This window comes from Jaculus jaculus, chromosome 1 (genome assembly GCF_020740685.1).
Source record: "Jaculus jaculus isolate mJacJac1 chromosome 1, mJacJac1.mat.Y.cur, whole genome shotgun sequence".
Lineage (NCBI taxonomy): Eukaryota > Metazoa > Chordata > Mammalia > Rodentia > Dipodidae > Jaculus > Jaculus jaculus.
The window spans coordinates 55,608,766-55,621,801 of NC_059102.1; the positions used below are offsets into that span (position 1 = coordinate 55,608,766).

Below are 13,036 nucleotides of genomic sequence, written 5' to 3' on the forward strand. Positions count from 1 at the left end.
AAACTAGTTCTAATATATACATAGTTAGTCTGCTTCACTCAGGAAGTACATCCAAATTTGGTTGACTTATTCTTGTCACTGAGAAACAAAGCCACCCAAACACGTACTTACATATTCCAATCTCCAATTCAAAAGTGTTACGGGGGCTCTACATACCTACATTTTAAAAACCTGCAAAAAAAAAAAAAAAGGAAAGTTCCACCTCAGCTATATCACCTACTGGCTATGTAAGCCTGACCAAGATACTGTCATTAGACAGGCTCAGGGGTGTGACCACCTAGTCAGCAAGCCCTGTGCCTGTTCTGCAGCCAGCTCAAAGAGAGCACTTGCCTGTGCGTGTGGAAACGGGCTCCTCTGTGCCTGTGGTGTACTACAAACACCCCTTTCCTGATCGCTTCCAGCGGAAAATAAATCTCATTCTTTAGGGTAACTATTACCCAGTATCCAACATAAACAGTTAGACTTAATAGTACCTGGAAATACATTCTGCTTCTTTGGCCCTCTAGGAGCCAAAGTGGAACCTGCAGGCCCAGACCTCCAGAACAGGGTCCCAGTACTTCTCAGGTGTATGTTTTAGGGGGAAGTGTTTTCAGCGGGTGCATCCCATCTCATCCTGCCTGACTTAACAAAGTGAAACAACAATTTATTAAGGCATCTTTTCTCATGTTCATATAAGGTACTTATGGAAGTGACCATTCTCTGTGTTAAATAGGAAGTTAAGTCTTTTTCACAGGTTTGAAAAAAAATAGTGCAGTGGACAATATTTAAATTAAGCATCCCAAGACATGTCAGATGCTAGAGCATGAAGAGGGAAGAGGAATGAGCACTCCAGAGTGAGGGAGGCCACTTCTTTCCCTTTCTACCATACACTGTTCCCTCATCTTCTTCCCCAAGCCACAACTCTTTTGGTTCCCTTTTTTTTTTTTTTTTAATGTTGCTTTACTTTCTAAAAGGAAAACAGAATCAAAATGAAAAGATGGGTTAGATCTGAATTACAGACATTTCCCAGGGGACCTGCAGGGGCTCATGCTCAGTGTGCAGAGGCTCTGGCAAGAATGCTCTGAGGTGGCTAGGACAATGCCACTTCTGGTGAATTCCAACCCTGCAGAAGGTCTGAGGAAGGATGACCACTCCTCTGTATCACAGTCTCTTCACCTGTGAAGAACACTGGGAAATGGGACAAGAGAACAACAGAAATGCAACTACCTCCAGAGATACACACGCTAAAATTGTTTTGCTTTGTTTTGTTTTCCTTAGAGATTATGGGCGCTTATTATAAGGAACTGTATCTGTTAAAAAGCATATAAACAATCTGGGTGTGGTAGGGTATGTCTTTAATCCCAGCACTTGGGAGGCAGAATAGAAGGACCATCATGAGTTTGAGGCCAGCCTGGGGACTACAGAATGAGTTCCAAATCGAGACCCTGACTCAGAAAGCGGGGGCTGGGGGGGAAGGTTCTGGAGAGATAGCTTAGCAGTTAAGGCATTTGCCTATAAAGCCAAAGGAACCAGGCTCAATTCCCCAGGACCCATGTAAGCCAGATGTGCAAGGTGGTGCATGCATCTGGAGTTCATTTGCAATGGCTAGAGGCTTTGGCCTGCCCATTCTCTCTCTCTCTCTCTCTCTCTCTCTCTCTCTCTCTCTCTCTCTCTCTCTCTCTCTCTCTCTTTCTTTCACATACACACATAAATAAAAAATAAAATAAAAATAAAAAAGACATAAAACAATAAAGTTTAGCATTGACCTTTAAAAATTTTTGAAAAGTTTTAAATTGTCCTAAATGTCAATCTAAACAAACAAAATCATGCCTTCCTCCAGTCAGGTCATATCCCTCTGAAATCAGATTTTTGGATAAGTTTAGCAATGCTGTCAGATGCTCCCAATAGTGGCAGAATGTGTTGCTCTGTTTGAAAGGGACAGTCGCGTTGCTTTCTCACCCATGACCTCCTTGTCCACTTGGCCATAAAACCCTATGTACCCAAGAACCTAATTTCTTATTACACATAACTGTTGCTAACAGAGACAGGATTCATGGGTAATAAAATGAATTCCCTCTGTTGACAGGGACTGATCATGAAAGAGTAGACACTGAATGTAGACAGTTAAGAAGGGCTCCCCTCTTCTGCAATGGTCCAGAAAATGGGTTGCACACTTAGGGTTAGCAGACATAAATTCTTGGCTATGTACATGTGCCTAGTTACCTGAAGCCTTACCCATTACTACTTCATATTGTCCTATTACCTTATACTTGGGTGGAAAGGCCTCTCAGCTTCCTACCCTTCTTAATAATATTGCAGAATCTTTTCCTGCTGTGTTTAGGTCATTTTTAAAAACAACAATGAGGGCTGGAGGGAAGGCTTAGTGGTTAAGGCATTTGCCTACAAAGCTAAAGGACCCAGGTTTGATTCCCCAGGACCCACGTAAACCAGATGCACAAGGTGGTGCATACTTTCTGGAGTCTGTTTGCAGGGGCTGAAGGCCCTAGTGTGTCCATTCTCTATCTGCCTCTTTCCCTCTCTCTCTGCCTCTGTCTCTCCCTCTTTCTCTCTCAAATATAACTAAAATATTAAAAAGATTAAAAATGAGTCATCAGCTGTCCCATCATAACCAGTTAGCTACCACTATACTACTACTGATAACGCTCTACATACACTGAGATGCATGAGGTGAAGTTGACGGATTCTGCTCGCTGTGTGTCTGGACGAAGACTAAAAAGGCGCTCGGATGGGAAGCGGCAGTGCTCCACGCTTCACACATGGGAGCAATGGCTTGCACTGTGGGACATACTTCACAGATACTTTCCCTGGTCTTGAGAAGTTTGGACAGGAAGGCACTCATCTGGGGAAAAATGGTTAAAAACACAAGCAGATTGGTAGGCTCTGGGTCTGGTCTCTCCCTGCATTCAGGAGAGGTGACATGTGTCCTTTTAGAGGATGGAGCGAGGGGGAGTCTAAAATACACAACTGCACAGGCACAGAAACTTTTTCTTTCCATCTTGATGAATTCTCAAGAGCTGAACTTTTTCACTTTTAAAGCCTATTTTGGGCTTAAACTGCCATTCTCCCTGTGGATTTGGGGGTGATCTTTCCAGGCCTATTGTTTGGTCCTACATGATCTACTAAATGACTCCCTGGAAGCCACAGAGAAATCTGGAAATAAAATGATAGACTTTTTTGCTCATTAAAAACATAACAATAATGATAGTGCCGGGTGTGCTGGCACACACCTTTAATACCAGTACTTGGGAGGCAGAGGTAAGAGGATCGCCGTGAGTTTGAGGCCACCCTTAGACTACATAGTGAATCCCAGGTCAGCCTGAGCTAGGTCCTACCTTGAAAAACAAAAACAAACAGAAAGAAAAGAAAACAATCAAACAAAAACATACTGATACTGCTATGCCAGGCATGAGGGCACTCAGAAAACAGAGGCAGAAGGACAGCAGACGGTTTGAGGCCAGCCTGGGCTACACTGTGATTTCCAGACCAGCCAAGGATACCTGGTGAGGCCACGTCTCAAAACAACACAACGCACTGCTAGGTTCTAAGTATTTGTGTCCCCTCTCCAAACTCCTCTACTGGAATCTGAACCCTCAAGTAGATGGTATTCGAAGGCAGGGAATTCAGCAATGGAAAGAATTTCCACAAATGTGATTAAAGACCATTTTTAGAGACCCCAGAGAGTATCTTCACTTCTTCCACCATGTGGTCAGAGCAATAAGGTGACATCCATGAACCAGAAAGCCAGCAGGCTCTCACTCCATGGCAGATCTGCTAACACTGTGATGCTGGGTGTCTCAGTCTCCAGAACTATGAGAAAATTGTTCTTCATGAACCCAGTTTACCACACATTGATGTAACCTGAACAGACTAACACACCCTTCTTCCGTCCCTCATTCCTACCATCCCCCGCTTCCTTCCTTGTGGAGCCAGGGTTTGACCTAAGACCTTGGCTTACAGATGTGAGGAAAGCACTCCACCACTGAGTGGCACCCCAAGTCTGTTTCTGAGACAATATCTCGCTATGTAACCCAGGCTAGCCTTAAATTCATGACTCAACTGGCTCAACCACTTGAGCGTGCCTGGTTTAAGCCACCTCATTTTAAATTCCATTTTACAATTAAGAAGAGTTTGTCTTTCATGTAGCACAGCACTTCTACTGGGTTTACTAGAAAAGATGCACAAACTCCAAAGTGAGAATATAGAAATAAAATACTTCCCCTTGTCCAAGTTCCCAAACCTAGGTAGACATGAACTTCCTGAACTAGCTGTTCTCAGTGACAAGTATGCCTGGGCTTGTCCAAGTTAAGTGGAGAACACTCATAGGAAAGAGTTTCACCAATGTCTAGGGAGCGTCCTACTCCCCACAATCCGAAGTGCTCACCAGAGCTGAACCCAAAACTCGGCTTATCTAACAAAAACCATGCTAGAATATGTAATTCCATGGAAAACCACACAACAGCCCCTATACCTCTGAGTTCCATCAGCAGGACCCAGCCTAACTTCCCTGCACTCCAAAGGCATGCATCTCCACCCATTGCATAATATCATAGACTCTGAGTTCATCCCAGGAAGCCTAAGAAACTGGCCATGCGGATCCCACTCTCTACTATGGACAAATGCTACTGATGTCTCTATCGTACACAGCCTTTTATAATAATGATAATGATAATGAAGATAACAAAAGAAGCCCTGTCAGGTTTATGTATTGGTAGGTTCCACATCGGATAATCCAACCAACCACAGGTAGAAAATATTCAAGAAAAAAATGCACAGGCCTTGACCACGTACAGACTTTTCTTGTCATTATTCCCTAGACAGTGTAGTCTATCAACCACTCACATGGCATTCACATACATTCAGTATTTATTACAAGTAATCTAGGGATGATTTAAAGCATTCAGGAGAATATGTGTAAGTTACATGCAAATGCTACACCACATTTTATGTAAAGGACTTGAACATCATAGATTTTGGTATCCACTGGGGGTCCTAGAAGCAATCTACCTCAGATACCAGGGAACGACTGTCATTTCAAGAATAATCACACCTGGAAGAGCTACTTTATATTCTCATGCCAGAAATAGCTTTGTGTCCTCTGAGAAATTGGTAAGCAACTTCCTTCTGAATGGTGAGAATTAGGTCCATGACCCCATCTCCTTGTGGCTCTGTCAGGAAACTCAGTCATCTTTGAAGCTCAGCACAGCAACTACGAGAGCTCTGTGGGCGCTACATTCCTGACCTCGATTTCTTGCTTCTTTTATAATTTTCCCTTCTCTCTGATTTTCTACTTGATAATTATTTTACTACAGGTCTCCTGTACGTCTCCTTCAAATGTTTTTCCAACCGAAAAGGAGAAGAAATAAATCAACAAATATAGAAAGACTCAGTTGGGGGCCAATTTAAGGAGGGGGTTTTGTAGATAGATGCAGTGGACACAGGGGTCCCTAACCTGGGGAGGATGGGTGAGCTTCCCAGCAACCTGTACCTCTTGTAAGAGAATGGAAAATCATAGGCTAATGTGCTATTTCCAGAGGTCCACGACTTACATGAGCATCTCGAAAGGTTAAGAAACACTGCTCTGAGATTCTATGGCAGAATAAGGATCTCAGGCAATCTAAGGGGAGTGAGTAAAGGGAGGGGCTACAAAGGGCCCAGTCAGCCCCAGACTTCATCGACCAAGCCTGTGTTACTAAGTGTGAGCAGGCCTGCTTATCCAAACTGGACCGTGGTGTGAGCCACTGGGTTCCATATTAACCTACCAGATGGTCTGTTGTAGTTAACAAGTGACGGCTGTTGCTGTTGGGGCTGGGGCGCCTGCTGCTGTGGCTGCTGCTGTGGCTGCTGCGGTTGCTGCTGCGGCTGCTGCTGCTGTTGTGGCTGCTGCTGCTGTTGCTGCATGCCAGGCAACGTCCTTTTCCCCTGGACTGCAAGCTGCAGTGTTTCAGGGAGGGGCTGGCCTCGGGCCAACATTTTGTAAGCCAAAATCTGAGCTCGAAGCTGATGTAGCTGGACAGGGCTGAAAGGTGAAGGGCCTCTGTTGGACTGGTTCATCGCCTGCAGATCACCTGGGATGAGGGGCCCCGCTTGGCTCGGTGGCATCTGGGGTGGGGTTGGGCCTCCTCCAGATATTGGGCTGGAGACGTGCTCTGGGGCTCCCAGTGGAGATGGGTGTGGAGACATATAACCTAAAATAAAACACAAATAGATCACAAAGTGCCGCAGATGACCCTTAGAGAGATGCCTGACTGCTCTGATCGTCTGCTAATACAGCACCATATGATCAAGATCTAAATGATGGACGGCTCAACAGTTACATATAGTTTAAAACTTTAATGTATATTTATATGTCATTTAAAATTCTCTACTGGGAACATTAAAAAAAGTAAAAGAAATATAGTTTTAGTGATAGTTTACTTAACATCCTAAGTTTAGCATTTCAAACTTTTACATTTTTTTCCCAATAAATCTTTTACATCCAGTATTTTATACTCACAGATGTCTTGATTTGGACTAGCCATATTCCAAGTGGTCGAGACCCACATGTACCCTAGAAGGCAAACCGCTAGTGGTTGTTGCACAGCTAAAGGGAGAGCTGCAAAGGCCAGTGCTGCACATTCTAGGCAGTGCTAGTCAAAACAGAACAGGAAGGCATCTCAGTGCAGGAGAAAGTGTGTCTTATGAGGAAACCAAACACTTGGGTTATTATCATGCAAATTGTGAGTAATTTGCAATTACTGAGACCTACGGTATTATAGCCACTGAGAAAAGACTACATACTGTCTCAGCGGAGTTCTCTCTCAGAGGCTGATCCAAGGAGTGAATGCACATGGCTTATTCCGGAGGCGCAGAGACACCAGAAGGAGTATGGAAAGGTGTCCGCCTGGACTAGAGTGAAACTCTACCTGGCGGGGGAGGAGGAGGGAGTGTATTATCAAGCCAGCTCCTACAGTGCGTCCTGAAGATAAATCCACTATAAAAACTCTAGGATATAAGACAAATAAACTTCCTAAATTATGTCAGGGAAGGAGTGAGGGTACTTGAGGTCTTTTTTTTTTTTTTTTTTTTTTTTTTTGGTTTTTTATGGCAGGGTCTCACTCTAGTCCAGGCTGACTTGGAATTCACTATGTAGTCTTAGGGTGGCCTTGAACTCATGGGGGTCCTCCTACCTCTGCCTCCCAAGTGCTGGGATCAAAGGCATGCACCACCACGCCAGCCTGGTACTTGCAGTCTTAATGCCACCGGTCACTTGTTAAGTCACTAGGTGTCAATAACATTCTGGGGAGGTCACTGATCTGCAAATGACTGCTTCACCACAGGTAAGGTGGGTGTTAGCAGGCAGGTGAAACACAGAAAAGGTAAAGGGGACAGCACATACTACCACACCAATCCTCACAGCAACCCTCAAGTGTGCACACTGCTACCTCGGATATTTATTTTATTTATTTATTTGCAAGCAGAGAGAGATAGAAGAGAGACTGACAGAGACAGAATGGGTACACCAAGGCCTCTAGCCACTGCAAACGAACTCCAGATCCATGTGTCCCTTGTGCATGTGGCTTACATGGGTCCTGGGGAATAAAACCTGGGTCCTTTGTCTTCGCATGCAAGTGCCATAACCACTAAGCCATCTCTTCAGCCCACTACCTTGGATTTTAAAGTGAGGGTACTGAGGATCATAGAGTAAGGAGTCACTCAAAGTCACATAAGCAAATCTTGGTAGTTCACTTTGTTTTGTAAAATTAAATCAAGGATTTAAAAGTTTCAAAGACCTCCATGCATACCACTGTTTGGGTTATAAGAGATCTAATTGGGAAAATATAAGAACACTTTTCTCATGAGAGACAAAATTTACAATTTCAAAGGACTTATTCAGAAGATACAGCCCCTGGCCAAACAAGTCCTAGAATAACTTATGGCTGAGTATTGTGAGGGGGAGGGAGATCCAAGATGGAGGAAACACAAAGTGGCTACAGCAATCAAACAGCTACATTAAGTTTTAAAAAAGTGCAAATTTTAATAATGTCAACAAGGTCCAAAAATAAATCAGGATATATAAAGATCAAAGGGCTATATCCTTTAATGAATACGTGCATTCAACAATTATCAGAAGGTTCATCACATGCTATTTATTAGAGAAATGCTATATGTTTTGAACTTACATCAACTAGCAGGAATTTAAATCCCAAAGTGTTATTTATAACTACAATACTTACAGGGTATCAATAACAGATTCTTAACTTTTGTCATTAATATTTTTCCTTGTTAATGAAGCTTTCATCCATCCGTTAATTGCAATGCTAGTGCAAAATGACAGTGCACATTACACATCTGTCTGGCCAGCCCTAAATCTAGTACAAGGGGAAAACCCTTCCCACCATAAAAATCTACTATTTTCATAATAGAAGAATATTACTTGGAATTAAAATGAATCACATCTCTTGCTTTCTGACCTGTCCTCCATTCCTCCCTCCTTTCTTTCTTCCTCCCACCCTTCCTCCTTCCCTCACTCCCTCCCTCCCTTCTTTCCTTACATTTCAGCTCAGTTTCAGCTTGATTTCTCAGTGTCCTGCAGTGGAAGTACATGGTATCCTCAGCAATAGGCTGTTACCATTTAATTTTGGTGAATAACAAAGCACCTCAACAATAGCCTGTGCATTTGGTCATTCTTATGTCCTAAAATTGTCCATTAAAAGCTCACCCATAAATCATAGGAAGTCTGACAATGGACCAACATATAAACCAACCAGTGTAAACTCAACTACAAAGCAATTTATCAAACCATTCTTTTAAACTACTAAGTATGACTTTGTTATGAAACTAAGACAGGACCAAGGAGTGGTACAAAGATGAAATAGATGTTAAGTGGAAAAACGCAAACTCTTAAAAATAGAACCCAGTACTGCAGTTTTACCTAGATGTTCTCTAAAGATCCATGTGTTGGGTGAAGCTTTGGTCCTCACCACTGGGTAGTGGTGGAACCTTTAAGAGGTAGTGCCTACTAAATAGACATTACTAGGTCATTGGAGGTATGCTATATTGACAGGGATACTTACAGAGACCCTGGCTCCTACTTGTGTTTTCCTTCTCTCTCTCTCTCTCTCCCTCCCCCCCCCCCTTCCCTCCCTCCTTTCTCCCCTACTTTCTGCTTGTGGGATGCCATGAAGTAGGCAGGCCACCCTTACCACCTGCTCCTGCTGTGATACACTTTTCTGCCACAGGCCCAAGTCAACAGGACCAAATTGGATTGAAACTGTGCCAAAATAAACATTTCCTTCTTTTAGGTGGATTGTCTCAACTATTTTGTAACGATGATGCACAGTGAAGTAACACATCTGGCCAATGTGATATCAAACCCAAAAACATTTACTTCCAATATGGCAAGAAGAAAATTTGACAGTAGAATAAAAAATGATATTCCATAATTCATTAATATAGCAACATTGCACCTCAAATTGGTAAGAAATCAGAGGTGTGAAGAAATTGTTTCCTCGACATTTACAGATGTTAATTGAAGCATTCTGTCACCACATGATGTTACAAATGTAACAGTATATCAGCCGCTTATAGTATTCCACAGAACTTGGGGGAAACAGAATCAAATGATACAACAGCATAACATATTTTGGTAATTATCTTTAGTTAATCAAACAGAGCAAAGAAATTGCCATGAAATAAATATACATTTGTCTGAGGGTGACAATGTCAGTACAATTCTACTCTTGGAAATTTTCTTAGATTTTCTTATTCAAAAGCCATGTTAAAAATGGCACTTTGGTTGGGAGAGATGGCTTAGGAGTTAAGGTGTTTGCCTGAAAAGCCAAAGGACCTAGGTTCAATTCCCCAGAACCTATATTAGCCAGACACACGAGGTGGCTCAGTGGCTGGAGTCCCTGGGGCACCCATTCTCTCTGTTTCTGTCTCTCTGCTTCCTTTTCTGTCTATTAAATAAATACTTAAAATAAAAAATATATTTTTAAATGATACTTTTACTTGGGTGTGGTGGTGCATGTCTTTAATCCCAGCACTTGGGAGGCAGAGGTAGGAGGATTGCAGTGAGTTTGAGGCCACCCTGAGACTACATAGTGAATTCCAGGCCAGCCTGGGCCAGAGCAGGACACTAACTTGAAAATAAAAATAAGGCACTTTTCCTACTCTTGTCTTCAAAGGCCATTATCACCCCACAGTTTCAACTTGGCTTGGAGAGAAGCAATAAGCTCTCTCCTGGTCTCTCTCTACACACACAAAATACCATTTAATATACACCTATCTTTAAAAACGCTTTTCCTATCCATTAAGCTAAAAATAAATAACATTATTATTGGGACTATAGAGTATACCATTCAGTACTTATCGTAGGAAAAGTTTTGCTTCCCAACTAATATCCAAAAGTTACCTAATAGGTTGTGAGGTAGTTACGACTGGCAGCCTCTGATCAATGCCACCTCTCTCTCAACCTGTGTATTTAGAAAGGTCTTTCTACAATGGGATTTTTTAAAGACACACACCATCATCAAGACTAAATTCTTTTAAAATCATTATATAGAATAAGAATGTATTATACCAACACTGCACTATTCAAAAATATGCCTTTAAATAACTTCTTCACCAGCCTGTAGGGCACTTTACCATTTCAGAGAATATCACATGCGATTTCTGGCTCTACTCAGTGCACACCTTCACATTTCAAGGTAACAAAGTAATTATAATTTATAGAATTCATATAAAATTGAGGTCCATGTAATTCTTGGCTTTTGAACATACAGATTTATTTATATATCTAAACGAACAAAAGTTACTAAGTATCCAGTCATGTGCTATAACCACCCTGCAAAGTGTTTGAAATTACAAAATGAATAAGACATCATTTTTAAGTTGAGGTGAACCAAACCAAGAAATTTTAAGAAAAATAAATGCAAACTGATATCAATTCAATTTTAGTTTGAGCATCTCAGGTATATATACACAAACACACACACATATATAAGCGTATATATATATGTATATGTGTGCGTGCGTGCGTGCGTGCGTGTGTGTGTGTGTGTGTGTGTGGTGGTGGTGGTTTTGCAGAATCTCATGCAGCACAATTCTAGAGGTGCTAGGATGTCAGAAGCACCTGGCTTTAAGAATCACTGCATGTAACTCATCTTACCTCCCAGGCATTAAAACCAAGATCTCCATTAGCTTTACAAACACACCTGGTCCCTCAGAAATTAAATGGTCAAACTAGAAGTATTTTTTAATTCACTCTTAACATTCAATGAGTCAACATTCTGCTTCCTGTACTACAAAAAAAAAAAAAAAAAAGCTGCAATCCTTCAGACTGCTTTTCTGACATGGTCCAGAGTTTTTGAGTCATCTCTGTCAATTATGCCTGCCTGCCACCAAAATTCAGATCAGAGTCTTACATGTTCAAAGACTGCAAATATTAGTGGAGAGGCACTCTGATACCAGCCTTTGTGAGTTTCTTATTTATATTTCAAAAGAAAACAAGTGTGAATATATTTCTCTAAATCCTCACAGACAAGTCTTTCCCCCAGTGGATCTGGTTGTAGCTGGAGGATTATGCACAAACATAAGCCACATGCTCCCCACTAAATGTCTACATACCAATATCAACTAACACCAGGCTAACACATGCCCCACACTGTAAAATTAACCATGACAAAGCGATGATTCTGAAATCAAGCTATGGTGCATTTAAAGGGCTTTGAGGTACCTTAATATGCCTTCAACAGAAGTAAGATAAGATGACACATTCAGCATGAAGAAAAGACATATACCATATATTGATTTGCACATTGCTGCAGACTGAATTGCATGTGCTCTTACCCCAAAGAAATATGCTGACGTCCTAATTAACTTCTTGTAATTGCAACCTTATTTTGAAATAAGGTCTATGTGGATATAACCAAATTAAATTGAAGTCGTTCTATATTAGGGCCTATCTGAATCCAAACAGTGCCCTTATCAAAGAGGGACATTTGGATACAGAGTCAGAGACAGTAAATATGCTACATGACAATGAAGGCAGAGAATACAGTGACTCACCTATTAAGGTGAGGACAAGAATGCCAAAAATTATAAGCAATCAGCCAAGTTTAGGAAGAAGCTAGGAAGGGTTCTTCCCTAAAGCCTTCAGAAACAACATGACACTGATAACATTCTTATTGTGAAATTTTAGTACATAGATCTGTGAAAGGCCACTCAGATTATAGTTGGTTGCTATGGCAGCCCAAGGAAACTAACAGAGCCATCCACCAGCAATGATGATAGGCAATTTCACTGCCAGAAAACACCACCGCTTATGCCATACATTGGTGCATGAAACGCGAGGGCTGCAGTGGTTTGGCTCATATTACCATAACATCTATGATGGCTGATCCCTGGCAGGAAGATAGAGAGAATTTTTATGATTCTACCAGGATTGGGAATATATCTTTACAGAAACAAAGGAAATTCTCTAAGCTTCAGCTCCCCGAACCAGAAATTTGGGGTAACCTTGGAAGATCCAGTATAAAGGACATCAAGCCATGTTTAGACACATGGTGTCTAGTAAGATGACTAGAACTTTGGAAATAAAACTGTCCATATGAATAATAAAAACTTTGTAGGTTAGGAAGGTGACAGATTTCTTTAGGGAAAAGAAACTAGCTAGATTCAACCTTCCTTACACTCATGTTTTTAAAAGTCATAGTTAAAACACCCAAATTAAAGACCAAAATACTATGATACTACCAAACTCTGGTGTGCAGCAGAACAAACCTTGGCTGTGCTGATCCATTGGGCTCTGTGGAGGGCCCATTCCTGGGTGTGGTGGGCGCATACTGGATCCCTTCATGGATCCGCAGTGGATATCTTCCACGATCCCTTTGTCATGCATCCCATCCATGGGCTGAAACATTTAAAGGGCATCTTATTAGACAGTTCTTTTTTTATTGTTATTATTTTTAAAATATTTTTATTTAATTACAAGCAGAGAGAGAGAGAGCAGAAGAGAAAGGGAGAGAGAGGGTAGGGAAATGGGTGTGCCAGGGCA

At 41.7% G+C, this 13,036-nt stretch overlaps 1 protein-coding gene across 6 annotated transcripts in view; it reads right to left on the minus strand.

The window, feature by feature from the left end:
- The window catches only part of Smarca2 (SWI/SNF related, matrix associated, actin dependent regulator of chromatin, subfamily a, member 2), a 187,048-nt gene that overhangs the window by 154,581 nt on the left and 19,431 nt on the right, over positions 1-13,036 (minus strand). For all 6 annotated transcript variants that reach the window (XM_045145734.1, XM_045145738.1, XM_045145746.1 and 3 more), the window contains 2 exons: positions 12,763-12,892; positions 5,760-6,185 (listed from right to left, as the gene is read on the minus strand). In XM_045145734.1, coding sequence (XP_045001669.1) covers positions 5,760-6,185; positions 12,763-12,892 — 556 coding nt within the window. The remainder of the gene's footprint in view (positions 1-5,759; positions 6,186-12,762; positions 12,893-13,036) is intronic.